Source organism: Hemiscyllium ocellatum, chromosome 13, assembly GCF_020745735.1.
Source record: "Hemiscyllium ocellatum isolate sHemOce1 chromosome 13, sHemOce1.pat.X.cur, whole genome shotgun sequence".
Lineage (NCBI taxonomy): Eukaryota > Metazoa > Chordata > Chondrichthyes > Orectolobiformes > Hemiscylliidae > Hemiscyllium > Hemiscyllium ocellatum.
The window spans coordinates 55,866,514-55,893,357 of NC_083413.1; the positions used below are offsets into that span (position 1 = coordinate 55,866,514).

At 36.8% G+C, this 26,844-nt stretch overlaps 2 protein-coding genes across 7 annotated transcripts in view; one reads left to right on the forward strand and one right to left on the reverse strand.

Moving 5' to 3' along the window:
* smc4 (structural maintenance of chromosomes 4) overlaps positions 1-19,887 on the reverse strand; it is a 68,575-nt gene extending 48,688 nt beyond the window's left edge. Inside the window, 8 exon segments of the mRNA XM_060834851.1 lie at positions 1,810-1,950; positions 2,270-2,397; positions 3,661-3,825; positions 16,271-16,447; positions 17,511-17,702; positions 18,123-18,301; positions 19,747-19,852; positions 19,855-19,887. Coding sequence (XP_060690834.1) covers positions 1,810-1,950; positions 2,270-2,397; positions 3,661-3,825; positions 16,271-16,447; positions 17,511-17,702; positions 18,123-18,301; positions 19,747-19,852; positions 19,855-19,887 — 1,121 coding nt within the window.
* Positions 19,888-21,141: 1,254 nt separating this feature from the next.
* The window catches only part of ift80 (intraflagellar transport 80 homolog (Chlamydomonas)), a 240,378-nt gene continuing 234,675 nt past the window's right edge, over positions 21,142-26,844 (forward strand). For 4 of the 6 annotated variants that reach the window (XM_060834188.1, XM_060834191.1, XM_060834192.1 and 1 more), the window contains exons 1-2: positions 21,142-21,220; positions 22,185-22,302. In XM_060834188.1, the coding sequence (XP_060690171.1) occupies positions 22,268-22,302 (35 nt within the window). In that variant the 5' untranslated portion in view covers positions 21,142-21,220; positions 22,185-22,267. The other 2 variants (XM_060834190.1, XM_060834189.1) reach the window with 2 other exon arrangements.

The window sequence follows — 26,844 nt, forward strand, 5'->3', positions numbered from 1 at the left end:
TTCATCAGGTTGTTTCCAGAGTTGAGGGTTTGGCTTTAGATTAGATTAGATTACTTACGGTGTGGAATCAGGCCCTTTGGCCCAACAAGTCCACACCGACCCGCCAAAGCGCAACCCACCCAGATCCATTCCCCTACATTTACCCCTTCACCTAACACTACGGGCAATTTAGCATGGCCAATTCACCTAACTTGCACATTTTTGGACTGTGGGAGGACCCGGGAGAAACCCACGCAGACATGGGGAGAATGTGCAAACTCCACATAGACAGTTGTCTGAAGCGGGAATTGAACCCAAGTCTCTGGCACTGTGAGGCAGCAGTGCTAACCACTGAGCCACCATGCCACCCTTAAGAGGAGAGACGGAGTAGACTGGGATTATATTCATTGGAATTCAGAAGAATGGGAGGAATCGTATAGAAACGTATAAAGTTATGAAGGGAATAGATAGGATAGAAGTAGAGAGGATGCTTTCACTGGTATACACTCAAAATTAGGGGGAACAGATTTAGGATGGAATGGAGAAGGAACTTCTTCACCCAGAGGGTTGTGAATTTATGGAATTCCCTGCCCAGTGAAGTAGTTGAGGCTTCCTCAGTAAATGTTTTTAAAGCTAAATAATTTCTTTGGCTGTTCAAAAATTAAGGGTTATGCTGAGAGGACGGGTAAGAGAAGCTGAGAACATGATCTTCTTGAAAGACAGAGTGGGCTCGAAGGGCCAGATGGCCGATTCCTCTCTTAGATTTTGTGAAGAGAGCCATCAGTAGTAGAAGGGCCAAGGCAGGCCTCAGGTGGTGGGGTTTAATTGGAAGAAATAGTAGCTTATCCAGGACTACATGTGAGGTAAGTAAACTTGATAGCTCAGGGCAGTGAAAGGGAGACAGAGCTGAGAATAGTCATCATGTGGAGTCTGATATCATTCCTCTGGATGACACTGCCAACAAGGTGAAGAGGTGGGAGAGTCTGGAGTTTATTGGATTGGGAGCATATTCTCTAGCAATGATAACACAGAGTGGAAACAATGAGATTAGTTATAATGAGCTGATTAAGGAGGATTAGAGGAGGATTGTTAACTGCAGTCAAGACTGCAAAAACCACAAAACGAGAAAACATTGTTGTCATAGCAGATAATACGTCTTTAATTCACATCATTTCAGAAGTTTGACTGGAAAGAGCCTGACATGAAGTGGAGGAAAAAAATAATAAGGAATTCAGAGGTTACAACTTGGAGAAACAGTGAGCAATTTAAAGTGGGCTGTGATTTTGCAAGACCAGAGGGAACAATGGACTTTTGTGGAGTTGGAAGGATTAAAAGGGCAAAGAGAAAGGATGGGCGCTTGAAACATAGGTAGAGGTTGAAGACAGAACCATTTAAAAATATTTGTTAGCATAGATGATAAGAAAAGATGCTTGATGGTCAATTCATAAGAAGTGATCACGATAGCACAAAACAGCTCTTGGATGAAAATAAACTTGTATAGGAAATAAACAGATAAGAAAAAGCTTGATTTGATGGGGGGGGGGGGGGGGGGGGGGTGATGCAGAAGCAAGTTGGCTTAATCATCAAAAGGAAGAGGATCTGCAGAAACTAATATAACAAACAATGGCATGTTGAAGTCAAGGCCACCATTTTCTACTATTGCTCTACAAAAGTATTAAAAAGTTAAAAAAAAAACTATAGATACCACGCGAAGTGAAAATCTGAAATAAAGCTAGAATACCTAGTTGGCTTGGTGGCATCTATGGAAAGAAAAGAAGTTGTTTAAGCTCAATGAGCCTTCTACACATACTATAAAAGTATATGCCTTACTTTTCAAGATGTTTCAAATCATTATTTTTTATTTTTATGTCTTCCACAAGTTTGGTACTTTTGTCACGTGTATCTTGAGTATCTTCATGGATTTTTTGCTTTTGAGCTGCCAGATCAGCTATCCTTTTCTGCACATCATGACTGATGAGGGAAAAGAAAAAAACCAAAACTTTAAAGCAGAGTCTAACCTCAACCAAATATCCAACTTCTACACATTTTTAAGATCAGAAATAAAATTAATTGGAAAAATGAAATATTTTGGTAAGAACTACAAATGGCAATTTGTTTTTAATTACTCTGTAGGTATTTATTAGTACTGCAGAACTAACAAAAAACAGCAGTTGCAAATAGACATTTCAATCAGCACTTAAGGTTATGAAAATTGTTTGAAAGTTCAAAAAAAAGTAACATATTGAACGAGAGAATAAATGCATTCTTTAGAATTGAAAATTGAACATACATGTAATATTGCAAGACACAATTCCTGTTCTTTACAATCTCATTTTTCAAGAGCAGAAACTCAATTGCATGATTTTTTTCTCCTTCCAAAGCATCCTTTTCTTTTTCCACCATTTTAACCCTATTAAGCTAAAAGAAAAACATGTTTAACAATTCTGTACTTTACACATAGAAAGCAAACTGCCTTTTTGAATGCACGCCACTGTGTAATAAAGATTTTAAAGAAACTGTTAGTAATTGGTGGCATCAAGGAGTGAAGGCAATTATCTAAGATTACAAAAGGATGTTCATCAACTGGGCCAAGGGTCAAGGAGTGGCAGGTGGAGTTTAATTTAGATATGAGGCGTTACATTTTAGTAAGACAAACCAGGGCAGGACTGACAGTTAATGGTAAGGTCCTAGGATGTTATTGTTGAACAGAGATTACCATGGGTACAGATATATAGTTTTTTGAAGGTGGTGTCACAGGTAGACAGGGTGGTGAAGATGGCGTTTGCGACATTTGCTTTCATTTGTCAGAGCATGGAGTGTGGACATTGGAACCTTATGCTGCAGCTGTACAAGACACTAGTGAGGCCATATTTGGAGTTGTGTGTACAATTCTGTTCACCCTTCTATAGGAAGATATTATTAATCTTGAAACGGTGCAAAAAAGATTCACAAGGACATTACCAATACTGGAGGGTTTTATTTATAAGGAGGCTGGGACTTTATCCTCCTACAGTATAGAAGGCTTGACAGGTGACCTTCCAGAGATTTAATAAAATCATGAGGCATTGATAATGTGAATAGCTATGGTCTTTTCCATAGGGTGGGGGAGTTTAAAACTACTGGGCATGGGTTTAAGGTAAGAGCAGAAAGATTTAAAAAGGTACCTGAAAGGCAACTTTTTAACAGAGGGTAGTACGTATATGGAACAAACTTCCAGAGCAATTACAACATTTAAACAGGGATAAGATTTGGACAGGTAGAAGGATAGGAAAGGTTTAGAAGGGTATGGGCCAAATGCAGGCAAGTGGGAATAGTTCAGTTCAGGAAAGCTGGTTGGCAAGGACGAATTTGACCAAATGATCTGTTTCAGTGCTGTTTGACTCTATATTTGAACTGATCCAAAATAGTTAAACTAACATACTCCATAGAGGGTTAATTTTACCTGTACTTTACATGTATAGAAGCAACATTAATCATAAACTATCATGTTAATATTCCATTTTCTAATTGTGAATGAAATATCAGGAAGTTCCCAGATATTGAAGAGTCACCCAAAATTTAAATTTCAGTATTATATCATCTTGAAAAGCACCTCGTCAGCAACATTTATTATAATAAGAATTAATTCTACTTTTGGGAATGTTATGTTTCATCATCTACAACTCAAACTGTTGAAGTTACCTTTTCTCCTCTCTGTTCATTCAAAATCTCAACTCTGCGACAGAGAATCTGTATTGGTTCTTTCAACCGTCCTGACCCAATTATGTCTTCTAGATATTCTAACATACCCTCACTGTGTTCATTTTGGCCTTTTGGCTTCATCATGGCAATTTGCTCCACTTCACCCTGAAGACAGAATAAACATGTCATTACTGAACAGGTAACATATTTTGGAAATTCTAAATCAGTACAACTGAAAGAGGTATTTTGTAGATCATAATTCAGAAACTGCAAAATAATTATACTCACAGTTCCACAGTGAACAATGTTAAAAGAGATCGCCCCAGCACAAGAACTATAGTTTTAGAAATCCAAATTAAAGTCTCAGGCCTGAATGCTTAGTTGCAAATAAGCATTAAATAAAAAGTTGACCCTCATGTCGGACAGAAATGTTACAGCACAGGAAGAGCCCATTCATCCCATTGTTTTTGCACATGCTGAATAAATAAGCCACCCATTCACATTCTTATTATTAGCACCACGTCCATTGCCTTGCAGGTTAGAGCGCTTCAGGCGAGGATCTAAGCTCGTTTTAAAAGGAATTTTGGGTTTCCACTTCCACCACCAAACTGAACAAATAACAAACATCCACGACTGATTGGTGAAAGATCTCCAGACCCATCTATTCCTTCTGCTGATCACTTTAAATCTGTGTCCCTGATTTGTTAACCTCTCTGCTGCCCAGTCCATCCAAGCCCATCATATATCTTTGTACATATCAATAGTTACCCCTCGACCTCCACTACTTAAAGAAAAACAACCCTAGCAATACCTAAACTTTCCTCAAAACTCAATACTTATGTCCAGGCAATATTTTTGTAAATCTTGTGTACTCTCTTTACAGTAATTATGTCCTTCCTCTAATGTACTGACCAGAATTGTAGTCTGAATTTATTTGCCCACACAAATTAAAGTAGTGATAACTACCTTCTGCTGCACCCCCCCCCCCAAAAACAAATTCCAATGAAAACATGTTTAAATCAATTTCCCAGTCTTAAAAAGAAAAGTTTACTTGGAAAATAAGTTCGACATAAAAACGGCTATTCATGATCATCAGAAAACATGTGAACTTTTGTCTATTTACCTCATTCTCAAATGATCTGCAGTAATTTGTGTTAAGGGACTTGATATTTCTCTCAGCTGAGCTTTGCTCAAAGCTAGACCCAAAAAGCAGCAACAGGCTCCAACAGTGCTAATGCTTAGCCAGAGTATTATTTTGCAAGGCCCAAGAACTAAGTCCTGTAATGCCTCTTTCCTTGTAGGACTGGACACATACTGCTATCACAATCACGGTCTTACTGTCTCATACCTTACCAATCACAGTCAACCTACAGGCCAATGAAGTCCCCCACTATAATTAGATTAGATTATCTACAGTGTGGAAACAGGCCCTTTGGCCCAACAAGTCCACACTGGCCCTCCGAAGAGTAACCCACCCAGACCAATTTCCCGTTGACTAATGCACCTAACACTATGGGCAATTCAATGGACCTGCGCATCTTTGGATTGTGGGAGGAAACCGGAGCACGTGGAGGAACAGACACGGGAAGAATGTGCAAACCCCACACAGACAGTTGTCCGAGACTGGAATCAAACCTGGGTCCCTGGTGCTGTGAGGCAGCAGTGCTAACCACTGAGCGACTGTGCAGCCCATTAATCTGTGATTGTTTAGTGTCCTTCCAGATTCATTCCATTATATCGTTTCCTAGCTGGTGGCCTATACATTACAAGCAACATAACTGCACCTTTTGCATCCTTTAGTCATGCAAATGTTTTCACAATTAAAGAACCTAGATCTGTGAACACTTCATTATTAATACTGCTCATTGAAATGACAACTAGAATTAGCTAAATATGCAAGAGGATCAACTTGTTAGATGAATGACTCATTACTTAAAGGATGATTTCTTTGCAATAATAGACCATGCATACAAAAGTATTGTAGAATCCAAAATGTGCGAGCATCCAGGAACGTATGACATGAATTTATCAGAATTATTTTGAATCTGATTAAGATTCCTGTTGAGATTCGCTTTTAATTGTTTACCATTGACCTTCTAAAGGGTACAGCATAAGTCCTTTCTCCAATATCTGGGTAACACAAATGTATAATTTTTAACAATGCAGTTAAGTGTTGAGGCAAATGTTTTTCATTCAATTTTTTTGGTTACCAATTAGTTAAAAGTCTTAAATACAAGTCAACTTCAGTAGAATAATTGTAGCTATTCTTGAAATTTGAATTCTCAAAAGGGTTATTTCACAAATGCTTTTTCTGAGCAAGGTCAGAAAGGAGTAAAAAAAAAAGCACATACAATATGGGCAACTGAAATAAGTATGTTAGCAACATATCCAACAGATTAAACTGATCAATTTCCATTGACCATCTCTCCAAAATGGCAATTACATTTCATAGGACACAAAGGAATGTCACAAACAAATAGGTATCAGCCCAATAAAAGGTTGAAATGAAGAAAAAAAAACTAAAGCAACTTAACAAGCTTGAGTGAAGTTAAAATGAAGCCTAACTGAATCAGGTTTGACCAGTCACAAGTACACAAAACCCAGTTAAAAACCTCAGGTGAAAATTTAATAATATTCATGAAAATAAAAAGAAAGCTAGGCATGAAGGTAGATGCCCAAACCGTTGTCAGGTTCTTAAAAGAAATTTTGCTAATTCAACACAAATTCACAACTTAAAAATTTGCTTTTATTAATGGTTAAAATATGGGCCATCGCAGGCAAGGTCAGCATTTGTTGCTCATCACTGTTACCCTTTAACTACAGAGCCTACTAGGCTATTTCAGAGGACAGTTAGAATGAAGCTACATTTTTGTGGGTTTGAAATCACATGAAGGTTAGACCAGGTAAAGCTGACAGATTGCTTGGCTTGAAGGGCATTAGTATTTCACATGGGATTTTAGCAAAATCAAAATTTCATGGTCACAATTACTGAGATTAGCTTTCAATTCCAGATATAAAAACAATTGAATTTAAGTTCCTACCAGCCACCACGGTGCTATTACTATTCCACTGTCAGTAACTGTTTACCACCACTTCCCCCTATTGGTTATATTATTTTGCATGTATTAATTCTAAAAGAAAGAGAAGTAACACCATTGACATAAATAGGAGATATGTAAAATGTTATTGTAAATATTAAATAATACAAGGCTCAAATTTCAATTTAGCAGAATCTCTCCAATTTTGTTTGAATTCACAACTAACGTTGTACTCAGCTTCCAGCTCCATCTTGAAGGTGAAGAGGTATTATTCTCTGGATGCAAACAGGGTGCATGGAAAATAAAATAGAACCAGGCCACTTACCAGATGCTCCTCTTAATCAAAAGTAGCATTTTCCTGTTTTCAGAAAATTGGTACAACATGGCTATACCTATGACTCAAGATTAACTAAATGAATTTACTGCACTTTTATCATTTTAGTAAAAGACAAAGTTAAAGGTGATTCTCAACTTATAACTAGGAATGACAAAACGCACTCTGGTTAGATGTCAAGCTCAAGTCTTCTCAGCATTGGGCAGTGTTTAAAAGTCCATTAAAACATGTCAAACAAACAACTCCACCTGCGACCACAGGAAGCTCTCAGTGAGGAGAAACAGAATGTGAGAAATTTTAGTCTTCATTTTCCTACCTAATCAATCACATTTAAGCTCTACTTCTTTTGGATAAAAAAGTCATTAAAATGTTCCCATTGCTCAAACCCTCTCAACCCCACACTACAATTCATCCTAGTACTTCCTGCCATTCGCTGCAACATAATTGTTTCAGCCACCAGGACTTCCATCACTAGTTTCTCATTACAGTGCAAACCTTCAAGCTTAACAGCCGCAAAAGACAAGGGCGGCATCATCACCTCAAAAGGTTCTCACCAAGCTATGCACCATCTTGATTAGGAACTGTATCATTACTGAGTTGAAATCCTGGGTCACCCTTCCAAATCCAACTGCGATTGCAAAATAGATGCAAACAATTCAATAGCTAAGCTCACTAACACGTTCACAAAGTCAATGGACATCAGGCAATAAACACTAATCTAACCAGTGACATCCCATAAATAAAAAGTTAGAAAGGTTCCAAGACATGGAATCAGTATTGAACACTAGTGCCATCTCCATGTCCCCACCATTGTTTCATAGTAAATGACATGTGATGGGGAGGAGCAGAGAAATATCAAAACACACTGTACTCGTGGTACATGTTTCACAAGCCTTTACTAGTTCAATACAATAGCTTGAAATTCTCACTTTATCCTTTATTGGATGCGGATGGTTTCTTTGAAAATGTATCAAAATAAAATGTCAAAGCCACAAGCATATTCTAACTGGTTTAGAAAATGTATTGTTAGTATTTTCCTTATAACAGCGCAAAGTTTTCAGCATATATTTTGCTACTTTATCACTACAGGAAAAGAAACAAAAGTACAAATAACTCTTGATTAGAGTTTAATTGTGCCCTGTGTGTGAGAAAAAGCCCCCAAATCCTATTACAACATGTCAAACCTTTTACAAGGTGAGCATTCACACTTGGTTAGGTCTTCACTGAAATCAGCCATTCATTTCCACCTCCAGTAGAAACAGGAATTGGATATAGCCCAAGAGATACTAAGTAGCAGAGACTAGCTTCACTTTTGAGCTGGACCATCAATGCTATTTCACAAGCAATTCATGGAAATATCAACAAGTGTTGATCTCTGTGCCCTTTATTAGAATGGTTTGTTTAAAGAACCAAAAATGTTTTTAAACATTCAAAGGAATGCCCAATAACTAGTCTGGGTTCAAAATGGACAACCTTATGGTTCTGATCTAGCAGTGCTTTTTGACGACAGCTCGTACAGCACAAAAAATACTTTTCAGGGGTACTTCACATTTCAATCCTACCTTCATGTTCAGTTAAGAAAAAAAAACTGACACTTCGATAACGGAAAAAAAATTCACCTTTTAACACAGATTTTACTAGTAGTCACAGTCAGCACACTCACACTGGTTTCTATTAATTGCCATCCATTTTGTCTTATTCTTGGAAAGTCAAAGTAACTACAGTATATAATCAAAGTTAGTTCAGAATTGGCCAGAATTTTCTGAAATTGCAGACTGAAGTCTATGCTGTTTTTGCAATCTAATTAAAGGGAGTAATAGCAATATACCAGTGGGAAAACCATGAACTGAAATATAGCAAACTTAAAATGAACAAAAAGATTCCACTTCAACTTTAATCAGAACCAATGTAAATTGTGAATTTATCAAATTAACAGGCAAATGGTACTTCAGATACAAAGGTAAATTTCACTTTAAATAGTTGATAGGCGATCATAAACAAGCATTCATCTCACTCCTTGCATATAGCTATACAATTCCACAACAATGTTCCTCATTCACACTGTGCAGATCAGAAGTCCCATACAATGTCAACTTTAACCTTCACGTTACACGGGTATGTATGATTATCATCTGCAATATACAAAGACAAATTAGGCCACTCAAACCTGCTCAGCCAATGAATAAGATCATGGTTGACCTCTTCACTTCATACCCCTGCCTAGCCTTGATAACTTTTCACCCACTTACTCATCAACAATCTCCCCATCTCTGCCTTAAAAACATTCAAAGGCTCCGCTTCCACTATTTGAGGGGTCCAAACATTCATGACAAACTTAAAAGAGTTAAAGAAACCTATCATAAACGAGTGACCTTGTTTTTTACAACAGTGATCCCAAGGTCTAGATCTCAGGATATTGTAAGTCTCAAATAACATATTTCACATTTCTAACCTCTTGACATTTAAGTATAGACTGTCCAATCCTCTTTCATTAGAGAAGTCACTCAACCCAGCATCTATGTACCTCCTTAAAAAGGGAGAGCGATTCTGTAAACAATACTGCAGACAGTGTGACCAACACACTTTATATATGATACACAAAACTTTCCTCTCTTTATATTCAATTCCCCATTATACGGTAGCAATCTTTAATTACATGCAGTACTTGCAATGCTAACCGTTTGTAATTCATGCACTAGGATACCAAATGCCTTTGCAATTTCTCAATTAGACAATATTCTCTGTCCATTTTTGCAAGAATAAAAATACATTTTGCCATGATAACCCATTTGATCTTTGCCCATGTTTCTACATCCCTCTGACCCCAGATCTCTATTCCAGAAATTTGTTTCCAAAAAAAAAAACGAACAATGCCCAGCAACCTCTGGGAAATAGCCATCTCTTTAGCATCAAGCTACTCGCACAGCTTTCCAGGTTTTATATTTTTGTAGCCAGCATGCACAATATCTCCAAGAGTTCCTGTATCTTTCCTTTTGCCAATCAGAAATGTTGATCTCTTCCTTATGCGATTTGCTTCTTGTCCTTACATAAATGGTGTTCCTCTTTGTTGTTTGCTTTCTCTTGTACCTGCATTCGTGGATAGGTCACACTCACTCTCCAGCTTCTGCACTTGTTTGTAAGTAATACAGCTTCTATACTAGTTTCTTTTCCATTAATATTGCATCCAGTTTTAAGAGTAGGCAGGTTATCACACAAATTCTTCCCACTGTGTAATTTCTGGGTCAAAGATTGTCACGATAGTATTGTGGTCAAAACCAGAATACTGAGAGGAATGGCTTAGATCATTAGTTGCTATATCAATTGCAATGGCAGAAAGAGATGATAGCAGCTAGGCAAATATTTGCCAATATGTTACCTTTTGTAGTGAAATGAACAAAATGATTACTTGTACATTTTAGCACATCACTAACTCTGTTGCAGATTTAGTAAAGTCAAAGGCATGACTCCAAAATATCAGACAGGGTCCCATTTACAAAGATTTTCACTTTCTCACTCCACTCTTCAGGTCAGCTTTCTGTATCTTTTTAATTCTATCATATTCTTTGTGGAACATTTTTAATCTTTCACTGGACAAGCTTGTTGCGAGCAAGATCAGCATTTCATTCTGACTGAATTGTCCTCAATGTTCTTGTACCATTGCACTCCCTCTGATTTAGTTAAGCACACAGTGCAGGAAGGTTTCTAAAAGGTGTCAGTTAAGAAACAGGAGTACAGCCCTAAGGTGGGATGATATGTGGCTTGGAAGGTAATTTCAGGTAGTGTTTCTATGCAGCTTTTACCCATGTCATTTTAAATGGTACAGGCATTAATGTTAAAGTTGCTTTTATTGGGGGTTGTCACAGATCTTGCTACCACACATCTGTGGCGAGGAAATTCAATATTTAAGATGGTGGACAGTATGCCAATCCAGCAGCATGTTTTGTCCATGGATGATATTGAGCTTGAGGACTAATGGAGTGTACACATTCAATCAACCAGACAATATTCTGGTCATGCTCCTGCCTTGTGTCTTGAACTATTAACCCAGAGGCCACAGGTTTTAAAATGCTATCACAGCAATTATTAGATCACGAAAATGGTGTAACTGCTTACTATTGATCATATTGGTTAAACGGAGAGAGGGTCAAGAGGGAACATGATCAAGTAAACCATTTCACACTGATGTCTGTCTTTGCAGCATCACCCATCACATATTGATCTGAGTGTAGATGCTGGGAAAGGTTGGAGGAGCAGATTCTGAATTTGTTTCAATGGTTAGGAAGTATGGAACAAATCAGCTAAAGTCAGGTTCCTGACATTGATCAGTTTACATATTCACAATATGTCAGTGACATGTTTGCTATATCTAGATCTGTTTGCAAGAATCTACTAAAATTCTAAAACAGGACCCAACCTGCACTCAAATTTGTTTGAAATGGAGCAGCAACATGCACTCCCTTTCCTCGATTTCCCAGTTAAAAAAGATCGGCCATATATGCTCTCTTCCCATCTGTCTTGTTTGGTCAATATATAAATTGAGATTTCTGCAGCTCCACATGCCACAAGATCAGCCATATCAGCTGCCTTGTATGTTGTTCACCATGCTAACTTTGGGCTGAAATGGCACATCCAAAGAGTTTTGAGGTAATGACTAAGTAAATAAATTTTTACTGTATTTTTCACAAACTCAGAAATGGGCCAAAGACTAATTACGTTTGGTCCTGAAAAATGCCCAGTTTGCTCTTCTGTGGTAGTCTGGAGTATGGTATCTCAAAAGTTTGAACAATAGGTGAAGCTAGCATTTTCAGGCTGCTACTATACAGTAGCAACACAAGTGGCGCTTGCCACTAACAAGATGCTGCAGTGAAGTCAAAATGATAGTCTGCTCATCATACAAATGAGTAATGTGTTGTGTAAATTTCCACGTTGGCATGATGCTAGGTACGTAGGTGAGAAGCCCGAATGAGTACTGGATCATATCAAACAGTATGTCCTTTCAGTTATTAGCAAAAAGCAAGGTACTGTCTGTCCATAAACAGCACATGCATGCAAAATTCAAAACAATACATATTAGATTTCAAGGTTTGCATAAAGATTCATAGTTAAGATGCCGGTTGCAGTTGTGAGAATGTTGAGCTGGGAAGTTGGTTTGCAGATGTTTTGTCCCCTTTCTTAGTGACATCCTGTAGGTAGCCTACTGTGAAACACTACTGTACTGTGTTGACTGGAATTTATTTGGTTTCGTTACCGCTACTTCCGGTAGCTTGTTGCAGTGGTCGGTATATCAGACAAGCTATTTAGGACAAACAGGCAGACGAGAGACCCACATTCATAAATATCAACTAAACACCACGAACAGCTGTCCATAGTAACTACACACACACACACGGACTGGGACAACACAACAATAATAGGACAAGCCAAACAAAGGACGGTCTGAGAATTTTTAGAAGCATGGCACTCATCCACGGACTCTTCCTCCAAACACATTGACCTATATCTGATATACTGACCACTGCAACAAACAACCGGAACAGACAACCATAGTAGCAGGAATTAAACCAAATAAATTCCAACTTACACAGTACAGCAGCACTTCCCAGGAGGCTCCACAGTACTGAGGATGTCACCTAGAGAAGACAAAATGTCTGCAAACCAACTTCCCAGCTCAATGAACATACCCACAACAATTAGGAGAAAGTGCGGACTGTAGATGCTGGAGATCAGAGTCAAGAGTGGGACGCTGGAATTTGCACAGCAGGTCAAGCAGCATCCGAGGAGCAGGAGAATCAACAGCTCGCACATAAGCCCTTCATCAGGGATGAAGGGGGAAAAAAGTATTTAACATGTTAAACGCAATGAAATTCAGCATCTAAACTATTTTTCTGCTCTACTAATTTGAAATGATTTCCAATGAAATTGCAATGAAATTCAGCATCTAAACTATTTTTCTGCTCTACTAATTTGAAATGATTTCCAAGAATTAGAAATGATTTCCAAAAATCAATACAACTGCATTGTAGTAAACCAATTAACCATCTAAAGGGCAGTTTCAGTTAAGCGACTACCTTTATCCCACCTGTCTCATATATCCAAATTATTCCCTTGGTGCATTTCCAATAACCATAGTTCCTAAATCTAGTTCGATCCTTAAAGTGTCTGATGTAAATGCAGAATTGTATTTCTAACTTTTATTTGGCAATATCCCACTTCTGGTACATGCTCTAACTACAACAGAGAGGCTTATTTGGATACAATTTGTTCAATGATTCAAAATTTTGAACACTTCTACCACATCTATTCAATTCCTCCTTTTAAAAAAGGAAAAATGCAAGGCAATAAATCTTTCAAGTCATTCCCTTTGATTTCAGAAATCAGCATCCAAGCTACTGTGCATCATTCAATAACGGAATACACCTTTTGTGATGAGCGTACCAAAACTGCATAGTACACAACTGCAATCACATCAAGGTCAAACATAATTAGAAGATGCTCTTGAAATTGATGTTATACTTAATGCCATGTACCAAAGCTCATAATTATTAACTGTATGGGGCATAGTTCTGATGTCACGACCATTCATTAAAACCACCATGATCTGCCTGATTTTCTGTAAACAATGTCAAGTTTTCACAAGCTAAAATTGCTCCTCTGCCAAATGTCCAAACCTTGTACTTTCTTGTTAAATCATATTTGCTATTTTCGCTCCACTATATTCAGATGCCACTACTCCAGATTTGGCTAGAATTGTTTTCTAAAATAATTTGTAATAACATTGGTTGCCAACCAGGTTAACCACCCATACACTATTATTGGGTGTAAGACAATAACCTGTTGACAATAAATTTTATTGGAAGTGTGATTTGTGTAATACACTACGATGAATTAGTGTTGATTCCTTCATTAAGAAAATGTAGATAAGATCTATCACCTCTTCTCTACCTGCTAAATCTGCTTTACCCAAAGAAATCAAATAATCAGTCAAGGACAGCATTTCATTCCTAAAAGCACGTTGATAGGTTCACTACACTCAAGATGCTAGCTTAGTTTGCTCCAACTGCAAACAAGATTCCATAATCACTTAAAGGTTTGACTGGATGGAAAGAAAGCCTTCAAGAAAAAAAAAAGTGATCCCTGAAGCCTTTGACAGGTGTTTAGTGATCCCTACAAGTAATCCTTTTAAAACAGCTTTTGGCATAAATCACATCTGCACTTGCTTTTTTCATCTACTGTATAACTAAGTGAACCATCTCAAATGGAAGAATGAGTAGAATTAAATATTAACAAAAAGGACTATGTAAACTATTCAGATAATTTAGGGGCGGCACGGTGGCTCAGTGGTTAGAACTGCTGCCCCACAGTGCCAGGGTCCCAGGTTCGATTCCAGCCTTGGGCGACTGTCTGTGTGGAGTTTGCACATTCTTCCTGTGTCTGCGTAGGTTTCCTCCGGTCACCTCCCACAGTCCAAAGATGTGCAAGCTAGGTGAATTGACCATGCTAAATTGCCCATAGTGCTAGGTGCATTAGTCAGAGGGAAATGGGTATGGATGAGTTACTCGTCGGAGGGTCGGTGTGGACTGGTTGGATCAAAGGGCCTGTTTCCACACTGTAGGGAATCTAATCTAAAAAAAAAATCCTCATTATGGAGAGATTAAGCCACAACTAAACATGAGAAACCAAAATCATAAATACATAAATATTGGCACTTACAAGATTGTTTGAAACTAAATTGTTGAGATCAAGCATTTCTCTGGTGTTACAATCCATTGGTTTTAATTGGCATTAAAGTCAGTTGAGTACAATACTGGGCAGGGTACAAAATTCAAGCTTGTGGGAACCCCACACAGCGTTAATCTAAATAACTCAATTCTGTCATTTTCAATCAAACAAAGAAATCAAAAATTATTTCCTACAAAAGTAAAGGGGGGGGGGGGGGGGGAAAACAGAAAGAAAAAGGTACACTAGCAGGATGAGAACACTAAAGTAATTACAGCTTTGCTGTAACTAATATAGCACAGTTCTTTCTTTCCATGCTTAATTTTCATTCCCAATAAGAACAATTTTTTGGCACAGTCAAATCACTGTGTGTAATTATTTGGATATAAGCAGGTTAAAAAAAAAGGCATTACCTCAAACCTGCAGGCTCATATGGCTTTGCAGCAATCTTGTAGATACTTTGTGGCCATTCAAAAGCTGGCCTGAAAGATACTACACACATGTAGTGTGCGCAAAGATTTTTGAAAATAAAAGGCACTTAAAATAATCTGGCTACACAAAGAAAATTTAGAGGGATTGTTGCTTCCACTAGTATATTTTTCATCAAATAGGAAAACATTCTAAAATGGAAAAGCAAGAAAATGAAATGAGAACACAGTAGTTAAAACTTGAAAACACCCATAATGCTAGGAAAATTCTAACTAGGGGTCTCAAAATTCATAAGTGTGAAAATTTGTTTAAAATGCTACATTTAATTAATGTGATTTTTTAAAAAAGACAAAAGAGAGGCTATTTTCTCATTTACCAATCTTTATACATATTTTGTCGTTGTCATCTAAACTAAATCAAGAATAGGAACAGTACTTTTCTATTGAACACAACCCAGAAACAATTTAGTGGTTCTTGTAGATGAGAACTGCTGGCACTGGTGATTTTTTAAAATACTTTTAACATTAATACATATGATGATAGGCTCATCCTAATCTTCACTTTTATGTCAATGTATAATTATATAAAAATGGCTTTGATATTTTATATATATAGTTCACAAGTAAACACAATTACTTAAGATAGTCTTTTGACAGTGATTTAAGCTGTTATTTTCTTCTGCAACATATACCAAAAAATTCATTTGCCAATCACTGATCCAATGAGCGATTAGACCATGTCACACTGCAGCAGCACAAGTAATATTGGCAATTATCACCACGCCAATATTTACGTGCTGCTAAAATGTAACTGGCATCTTCATTAATCTGTCCGCTCATACGGCTCTTGATTAAGAGAGAAATGATAATAAACAATGAATTAAATAGGACAGTTTTCCTTCTGATTAGCCTTAAATCACTACAGCAGCAAATAATGGCTTGAGTAATGAAAGCAGCCCTGCAAACCATGATGTGCTGCTACAGCAATCTCAGAAAGCAGGAGGATCTTGGATTATTTCTACAAGCATAGAGTTTCTTTCTCAAAAGAATATTTCAGTGAAGTTAAATATATTCATTACGATCTTGAGACATACCTGAAGAATCAAAAATCTGTTGTGATCCAGATCGATTCCATGGCTACGAAGCAACATTCCCACATCTTTAAATGTTGATTTCTTTCCATCAACATGGTATAGCGATGAATTGTCCTTGTAGGCTGTTCTTGAAACGTAGAAGTTGCTATTTGGAATAACTTCAAAATCCTCACCCTCCTTTCATTAAAAGGATTTTTGAAAAGGTGTTTAATAATCAAAAGCTACAGCAAATAGCTTATTATACATAGTCACTTAAACAATTGTTTTCAAATGGCTTATCTCAAAAACAATTCTTTCTTTCAATGATATTTGTTCCAAGTTGTTTAGATCGACTTAAAGAAACAAAGTTACACAGATTAGATCAATTCAATGGTCTTGGCAATTAAAATTTGAGATGCACAAAAGGTGAGCGATTAGAACTTTTAGCTTTTTAAATTAAATTGTAATACATACTCAATGTTTAAATTTCAGTATACCATAGGAAAATTGATTATAATTTAAATCCAATAATCAGCATATACTTCAATATACAAAAACCATTGCAGACTTTTAATGAGTAAATGTATATGTTGATACATAAACATCAAGCTTCCCCTCAACCTCTCCCAAAATGTAATTTCTTAATAGGGGTCTTAAAAAAAAACCGCCTGCCGTACCACTTTCACTGCACTTGGTAGACAAGTGACATTTAAATATCCACATGCTGTCATACGAAAATCAAACTGTGCAGGCAGAAAATTAGATTGTTACATAAAAACCTCCTTTAAAAAAAATTATTTTTGGCAAGAACTTTGCCGCATTGTTTCAGTTTGTATTTTTTTCCAGCATGGCTTCTATTGAGTATATTTGATATAAAAAAAAGTGGAATGACTTGTTTATTTTTCATCACATCTCAATACCCTTAAATTGTATTGTAGGCATTTACTGTGTTTAAATGAACACTAATAAAAGTAAGGATACATCAATATATTTTACCCACTGCATCGATACAAAACAGAAAAAGCAAAACCAATTGGGTCTTCTGATTCAATACGTTACTTACATGCTAAAAAGCCAACACAATTACTTATTTACAATTTGTACTTCCTCACATTCAATACAAACAAAAGTAGCAGGAAGTAAAAAATACTCTAATCATCATCATTTTTAAAATTGTTTTGCCGGTCAAAATACTTGAAGTGCTTAAATAAGGTGAAATGTATTTTTTAAATAAATGATTTCACACATGCAGTATAATTACCTTATCAATGATTTTTTGAAAATGAACTTCCACAGTACAGCTCTGAATATCTTTATGCTCATCAGAATTGTGAATGAGTACAGACAATTTTTTGGAACGGATTTTTTGGGCCCGGTAGCCAAAAACAAATAACATTGAGTCAATCACGTTTGATTTCCCACTCCCATTTGGTCCAATAATACAAGAAAACCTCTGTACAAAAGAAATAAATACAGAACAGCATAGATATTTTAAAAATATTTTTTCTGGCCATTATTAATGTTATGCACCGTATACTGAAGTTGTAGTCAGCATAAAGTGTGACGTCCAATACTCCCAGCTGTCCATTTACACCAACTCTAAACATTTTTTAGCAGTTTTTTTATTACTTCAGCCACTGCATTTTTGCAGCAGTAAAATGAGATTTCTTTTAAAACAACATAAATACAGACATTAAATCTCAAATTTATGTCAATTTTATAATTAAGGGAACTGATCAAGCATTATTTCAGTTTCACATCTCCACCCAAAATGTTAAAAAAATCTATTTTTTAATACTTTTGGCTGAGAATTTAAGTACAGCATAATATTTAATGTGAATCTAGGTAACAGTATTTTTTTGTGAACTGTTACCTTGTGGAAAGGACCCAGGATTTGTTCTCCTGCATATGACTTAAAATTCTGGTTCACTATATGAGTTATCATGAGTCGAGGAGCTCCAGGTTCATTGGTCATTGCTGGGGGTGGAGGAGGAGATATGCCAGCTAAAATTTCTTCCAAGCTTCGATTATCTATTGGTTCAACTGGTGATTCTGAGACAACAGACAAAAAAATTAAACATGATCCTACCAAGGCAAAATACTTAGCATTGCATGTAACATCAGTTTTGTATACCTCAAATCTTTATAAGCCACTTCAGTTCATAATTTGATCTTTTTTCTTAAATGCATATTAGATATCATTTGGTGACACTTAATACATAAAAACATGTGCACAGGTATTCAAAAATTACCACAGTTATACAATTACAAAACTACATTCCACAAAAATTAAGACCAGAAACATTTTGGTCCCAGTCTTGTTTTAATAGATCAAAACAATTCCAGACAGATATTTATATCTTTCTTTAAATTATTCATGCCACAGTCTTGTTGAAAAAAAAATCAATATTTACAATCATGGGCAACACATTTCAAAGAAGTGTACTACATTTAATTTAATAAATTGAAGTCTATATTTAAAACCCAATGCTTTTGGGGAAGAGTGTGCCACAGTAACATATTTTAAATTTACAATTTAAGGATGATATTGATGCTCTGTGACATTGCCACAGATCACATTTCAGGAACTTAATTTGCATTCATGAAAAAAGTGATCAGAAAAGTACTGTACGGCAGTAATGGCTAGTAAGTAGTCAACTTGCACTAGTTTAATGCTGCTGTTGAAATTTGTACGCCTGCCAAATACTTGCTTTTAGAGTTGCTGCAGCAACAAAATGGAAAGAAAAAGCTAATTTTATTAAATTTCTAACGCACGTTTTTTGTGAAAAACGAAAATAATAAGATAAAAATTCCTCGACTTATGAATTCACGGCTAAAATCTCTTACATCTTCAGCAGCTTCCGAACGCAGTGTTGTATTCCAGACTACAGAAACCCAACCCCTCCCCCCACAATTCACGTACTGTACAAAAACGCGCAAAGGAAAAAAGGGAACACAATGAAAAGAAAACTCAAACCCCATTGCGCTGCAGCGTAAGGGGCAAAAAAAACTGTCAAAGAAAGAAGCAATCTATTACACGACTGGACATATTTCTTTCAGGGTAAACCCTAGTTATTACATATCTGTGCTGAAAACCGGTAAAAAAAAATCTATAGGACAAACTTTCTAGGAACAAGTAATCCGTTGCAATCGTCAGTGAAGTTTATGGAGTTCAAATACGATCTTGACAAGTTAAGTTAATGTTGGCTGCTTTCCTCCCACGACTGAATGGAACTACACCCGTTAACTCAAAGTAAAAACACATGAAGAGCATTTGCAAAACGATTACAAACAATTTCGGCGTATAGGCAATTGAATCGGCAACCTGTTTAACTATACTTTACGCGGTTAAATCCAATTTCAAAACGAACTAAACGGCAGCGATGATCACAACTTCAATTTATTAAAAAAATACAAGAAATGAAATGCGCTAATTTTTAACAACAGAAGTCTTAAAATACAAATAAAGTGAATCATACATGGACAAAAAGAATTACCTCTTGTAGTTTCATCTAAGTTTGATGCGGTTGCCTTTTGTTGGATATCCATTTCGTTGTCAAACTCATCCAGGGGCTCAGATCCCCCGGACCCAGTTTTGCGCTTTGTTTTGCTGTAGAAGACTTCGTTTTGGCAGGCATGGTTCTATCTAGATTAGGGATTATTATAACAAAAAAAAACTCAAGGAAAATTTGGGCATCCTTTCATTGCCATACAGTTCACTTCATTCCCATAATTCCACTTCTTTAGACAAGCTTTGATATAAAAATCCAAGTTCGGCTTTTCAAAACAAAAGCACCTATTTGGTAAAAAAAACATTAATTCCAAATTTAACGCAACCCTACCCAGATTAGGAAAAGTTACTGTACTTTACTGTAAGCCAATGCCACATCATGACGTTACAAAAACTGGATCTAAAAAGTCAACCTTACAGATTACACAAAAGATAAACTCACTAGAAAGGACACATCGTTTACTCAAGATGGAACAGTTTGATCAAATGAAAAAAAAGCTATACATAACGACGTATATTTCAGGCAGTCTACGTCACTAAGCTTAAATAGGCGCACGAATAGTCTTTTAAAAAACAAAATTTAACAAGAATCGTGTCTAATATTGGTTTTATGACTTAAATGAAGTAGCTTGAATTTGCAAACTACACCAAAAAATAAAATTATCAAAACCTCCAATGGGGGTGGGGGGGCGTGGGGGGAGGAAGATCGGAAAAAAAAGTCACAAAATGAAAAATACTTAAAATTCCGCTTGAGGTACTAATCGCAATTATTTAATGAAAGGGCCAGTTCATATTTGTAAAAAAAAAGTTTAATTTAATACAACATTTGGAACTGGGTTTTTAAAAAAAAAATGCAGTTAGCCACCACTTCCCTGAAACAACATGTTTACAAATTTGTCATGCATCTCATCCCGCTAAAAAAAGATTTCATTTCCACTACATCAATACCTTGGAAACCAATCCGAATCCCGATTTTCCGGCGCCGAATGATGGTGAGTTTTTTTTAAAAAAATATTAGGAATATTTTGGGACCACTTTCGCACGGGTAAAATAAAAAATAAAGCAATAAATTCGACAAAAATTCAAGCGCTCACCTCGAACCCAGTCGAAAATGGCGCCGAAAACTAAACTTGACTGAAATTCGTTGAGGGACAAAGCATTGTGGGTAAGCCGGTTTGAAAAAATGGGGTTCATGCCAATTTTTAAAAAGTCAAAATAAAAAATTGATTCCGTCGCACGACTCGTTATCTTGGAGGAAGGCCAATAGGCTGATGTGGATCAAGTTAAAAAGCATAAAGTATTTGTCTTTTTCGCCGCGGTTGCCGTGTTGGTTGCCAAGAAGCGGCGCGCGGCGGTCTCGCGAGGCGCCGCGAGACTCCAGTGGGTTTGGAGCCTAACTGAAGTGGGAGTTGTGTCGGAGCGAGTTTACTGAGGTCTGGGACTTTTTGTACATTGTCGAGGTAAAAGTGATGGCCTTTTCTTGCCAACTGGTATAGTCCTTTTAAAAAGAACGTGTACTGCACACCCCTTTTATGTTCAAAAGGGTTACGTCGGGATCAGACTTTAAAGATTGTGGGTTTGAGATGGAATGACATCCTGGCCCATTGCTGCTGCTGCTACTGCTGCTGCTACTGCTACTAGGGCGAATAGTTGTTGCCGTGTTGTGATGTGTCAGGGGACCCATTTGGTCTGTTCGGCTCAATCCTATCATACACCGATGGGCACTTCAGAGCTGTCAGGTAGTGTTTGTTTATGATCGCACGAAATGCCATGTTACATGCGTGGAACTTATTTGTAATTTCAACTGTCGAATGTATCAAGATGGTTTGCAAAGTTTCAACCATAATGGGGGTGGGGTGGGAGTTGAACTCCCATATAGGCACAATCTGGCAGCATTGATAACTTTGCCCTGTGTCTGGTTGTCTCCGGATTGTGGGAAATGAACCAAGGAAATGCACCTTAGAAAGAGGGTATTCCGTTCTACCTGTCTGTTTTCTTACTGTTTGAATTTTGTAGGTAAGAGGTTTTGGAAATGACTGATCTTGCCATGTTGCTTAATTTATGGACCAATACTAAATTAGAGCACCAAGGTTTGTCATTGCAGCATACAGACTAATACAGACCTGATTTGTAAGACGTCAAAGAAATTTTATGATGTGCACAGGAGCAGCTTGCTAATTTAAAGTTTGATCATTCTGTCCAAATATTTCTTCAATAAATTATATTATTCCATGTCAAATTTATATCTTTGTTGTACTAAGAAAGTAGTCACATAATTATAATGCTAAATATAAAACTTTTAATTTGTGGAAAAATGCATTAGCTTTCCAAGGTCATTCTTGACTGCTGGATAAAAAATAAATTGAAAATGTATTAATATTCAGCATTGATATGTAACTGATTACATTTTTATCAATCTGGCAGCCACCGAAAACATTGCAGTTGGTGGAATTGACCACTGCTACTGGAGTTGATTTAATCATTGTGTCTAACTCAATTTCTAAAGAATGAGGCTGAAGACATCGCTCTTGAAGGAACCAAAACATATCCTTTCAATTAATTCATCTTTGTGATTTTTATAGGGGACATTAAATTACAAACAAAAGAGAAAAAAATTGGAAGAATGTATAACTTTAGTTAACATTAGTAAATTTTGACTTGCATTTGAAATTTGAGATTTGTTTGTGTGTTGCAGACTATTATCAATAGATTTATCATTTGCATGTATTTTTTTTAAAAGTTACCTTAACTAGAGACAGAATAGAACAATTTATGTTGATTCTTTGTTTTCAGTTTGATAATAAAATAAATAAAATGTCACAATTAATTCTCTATTTCAAATGTGTTATAGTCTTGTCTAAATGGTTTATAGAAGAGTGAGGCATTTTATAGACAACATTGCCAAGTATATATGAAGTTAAAAACATGGGGATGTACTGCATAAAAGGTAATCTGATTAATGTAATTTTACCTTGTTTGGCACAAAATTAGTCATTTACTAGTCAACTTTGATATTCACTGGTCACCTTGTTAAACAGAATATAGCTTGAACAAAACATTCATTCTGATAATTATTATATGTTTTTTTTCAGAATTAAGACACCATTAATCATTCTGTTAAAGTTGATGTCAAGCATGTTAGCAGCTCCATGTTAGTTGAATCTAATTATATTTTGGATGCTCCAAATGGTTTTGAATTTTATGGTGAATAATTGCAGTTCTAAGTAAAACAAATAACTTATGGCTATTCTAAATTATTTTTAATGATTTTCTATGCAGATCCAAGATCCTCTTACACCACACTGGTGTAAGTTGTTTTTAATTGTAAATTTCTGTGTCACTACCTATGTCGTCAGCTGCATATATAAACATTAGGGCGGCACGGTGGTACAGTGGTTAGCACTGCTGCCTCACAGCGCCTGAGACCCGGGTTCAATTCCCGACTCAGGCGACCGACTGTGTGGAGTTTGCACGTTCTCCCCGTGTCTGCGTGGGTTTCCTTCGGTTGCTCCGGTTTCCTCCCACAGTCCAAAAGATGTGCGGGTCAGGTGAATTGACCATGCTAAATTGCCCGTAGTGTTAGGTAAGGGGTAAATGTAGGGGTATGGGTGGGTGGTGGGTCGGTGTGGACCTGTTGGGCCGAAGGGCCTGTTTCCACACTGTAAGTAATCTAATCTAATCTTACATTGTAATTGCACCCTACTGTCATTGTTGGAAATGTAACAATACATGGATGAAGGAATAGATAGCTGTATATCCAAATTTGCTGACAGCATTAAGTTACGTGGCAGAGCAAACTGTGAAATGGAATGGAAGGTTGCTAAGAGACATTAATAGATTTGGAAAATTATGGTATAGAGAACTCTGAGTCAATTGAGATTATGCAAGTTGGACTTTACATACAATACAATATCTTTCCTGCACATGTACTGGACTATTTTCATAATAGTGAGAAGCTAAGGAATGTGGATGATTGGACAAATTTGGAAGTTCAAGTATAGAAATAACTTTAAAAATCTGGGATGGATCCAAATGTTAGTTACAAAGGCTAAAGAAATGTTAGCCTTTATTTCAAGAAGGTGGAAGTTATGTTACAGTTGTATAAGATTCTAGTTGGACCACATTTCAAGTACTGCACTCAGTTCTAGGCACACAACTCTGCATGAATATATGACCCTAGAAGTAGTGTACACAATATATACCACAATTGTACTGGGGCTAGTAAGGTTTAATAATGAGGATGGATTGCAGTTCAAGGTTTGCATTCCTTTTGAGTGAATAAGATTTCGGGATGATCTAACTCAGATTTTTAAATCGAAGAAATGATTTGATAGGAGAAACTATTTCCCCTGGCAGGAGTGTCCATAATAAAATAAAGTAGTATCAAAATTAAACCTAAACCTTTCAGGACTTAAAGGGAGATGGGCCATACAAGTAAGTGGGACTAGTTTGGGAAGCTTGGTCAGCATGGAGGAGTTGTATCAAAGGAACCAAATCCATACTATATGACTGTATGATTCTATGATTGATTCCAGGAAGTACATGTTACATGAATTGTCATGGAAATCTAGATCTCACTCCAAAGCTTTTGAGGCCAGGTAAGCAGAAAATACCTGCCTCCAGATGGATAAATCTTTGTTAACAAAGTATATTAGACAGACAGAACAAAGGTGGGCAAGTGTATCCAGATTCAGAAGGGCATAGAGGAAACATAAAGCCGTAATGGGCAGTTGGGTAGAGTACAGAGAGATTGTGTTTGTAAATTAGATTACCCATTGAAGTGGATAAGATCTTGTGTGTTCTCTATTATGATTTATGCAAACAGAAGTAGATCTATTGTATCGAGTGATTTTGATTAATCTCATATGTGTTTGCTTGCTTTAAAATAAAACTATGATGATTCAAATCATGCTGCTGTTCACCTAGTGATAATTTGGTCTGTCTTCATAGAGATTAAAGGAATATGCATGCAAAAGAAAGAAAAATTCAGTCTAGAACTGAAGTGTCTTTCATTGTTATATTTCTAGGTCTTGTTAGTATGCTGATTGACTTTCATTATGCTGAATCTATGTCCACAAGAAGTTTTTGACCAGACTGTTTACGGAACTGACTGACTCCATTAAATGTGTGGCAGACCCAAATTTGTAACCTCTTTTAAACCAAAATAAATGCATCCCTTCCCAGCCTATCCTGATAATTGAGTCATTGGTGGGGGGGGGAGATATACAAAATTATATTCCAATTTTAGCTATTAAAGTGTACCATCATGCATTAATAGGTTAATCATAATTTACAAATTATTTGCCCTCTCTGCAAGTTTATTAATGTAACTCTTGTGAAATTTTGTTGCAGTTCTTCTCAATATTCTAAAGCTAAGACCACTTATCCCCACAGCAGTATAGTGTCATATGCAAGTTTAGAAATTCTGTTTTGATTCGAGAATTTGAGTATAAGTTGAAACAGTGGTGGGCTCAGCCCTGATCTTTGTGCAAATCCCCTCGCCCACTGTTTGCCATCAAGTCTACACTGGTTAAGATTTACTCACCACGTCTGTTGTTTATAACCTGACTTAATAGTCTCAAAAATCCAGGTGTGTGATACGTCCTCGGCTTCTATTGTTCATCAACTTTATAACCACCTCAGATAATTCAATAGTAATTCATTGTTGGTAAACAGGAAATCTATTTTCAAAAATCATGGAATTATTCCAGCAGAAAAGGAGGTTGCTTTGCCTGTCATGTCTGTGCTAGCTCAACTTACCTACTGCTGCTTCCTTCCTTTCTGTCCATAGTCTGGCACATACTTCCTTTCTAGATAAAAATCCATTTCCCTCTTGAATGAATCAGCTTCCACCATAGTCTGTGGCCATTGCCTCTTTTGCCAGTTACTGTAAACCTGGGGGTTGTTAACTCAGTCAGCTGTGTGGCTGGTTTGCAATGCAGGGTGATACCAACAGCACCAGTTCAATTACCATGAAGTCCCACCTTCTCCTCACCCTTCCTATGAGGCGTAGTGACTGTCAGATTAAGCCATACTATACTTGTCTCTTTTTAATGAGAGATTAGCCCTATGAAGGGCTTATGCTCGAAACGTCGAATTCTCTATTCCTGAGATGCTGCCTAACCTGCTGTGCTTTGACCAGCAACACATTTGCAGCTGTGATCTCCAGCATCTGCAGACCTCATTTTTTACTATAGATGACTTTATCTATCTACCATTAATTTGGGTTTTCTTGTTCTGAATTCTTTTTTAAAACCCTATCTTCTCTGTTCACAGCCTATGATTTTGAATAACTCCTTTAAATCTCCACTCAAACTTCAAACTTTCTTCAAGAATAGCAATTCCTACTTCAATCTAGCTAGTAACTGAAGTTCTTCTTATATGGGATGATTTTTGTAAATCTTTTCTGCACTCTTACGAATGCCTTCACATCTTTTCTGGAATGTGATACCCAGAACTACACAATCCTTGAGCTGAGGCTTGTGTTTAAAACAAATGTTTTATACAAGTTTAACATAACTTCCTTGCTTATACTTTACTTCATTTTAATAAAGCCTAGGTTGCTGTAGGCTTTATTAACTGCTGTCTCCACCAACCCTGACACTGTCAATGATTTATACACACATATATCCAGGTCCCTCTGCTCTTGCACATCTTTTAGAAATATTCCCTTTGTTTTTTTCATGTTCCTCCTCCCAAAATGCATTGCTTGCCACCTCTCTGCATTAAAGTTTGTTTTTTTCACCTTTCTGTCCATTCCACCAACCTGTCCATGTATATTTTGAAGTTCTACACTATTCTGCTCATACTGCTTTCAAGTTTTGAATTAAGTTTTAAAATTGTACTCTGCGCCATTATTTGCATTAATATGTAAGGTACCGCACCAACCTCTGAGGAACTCAACCATATCCTCCATTCTGCAAAATGAAATTTCATCACTATTCTCTGATTTCTATCAGTCAGCCAAATTCATATTCATCCTGCTGTTGTCTCTTGTGTTCTATGAGCCCAAACTTTGCTTACTTTATTGAATGCCTTCTGGAAGTTCTTGCATACCACATGAATACAGTTACTCTCATCAGCC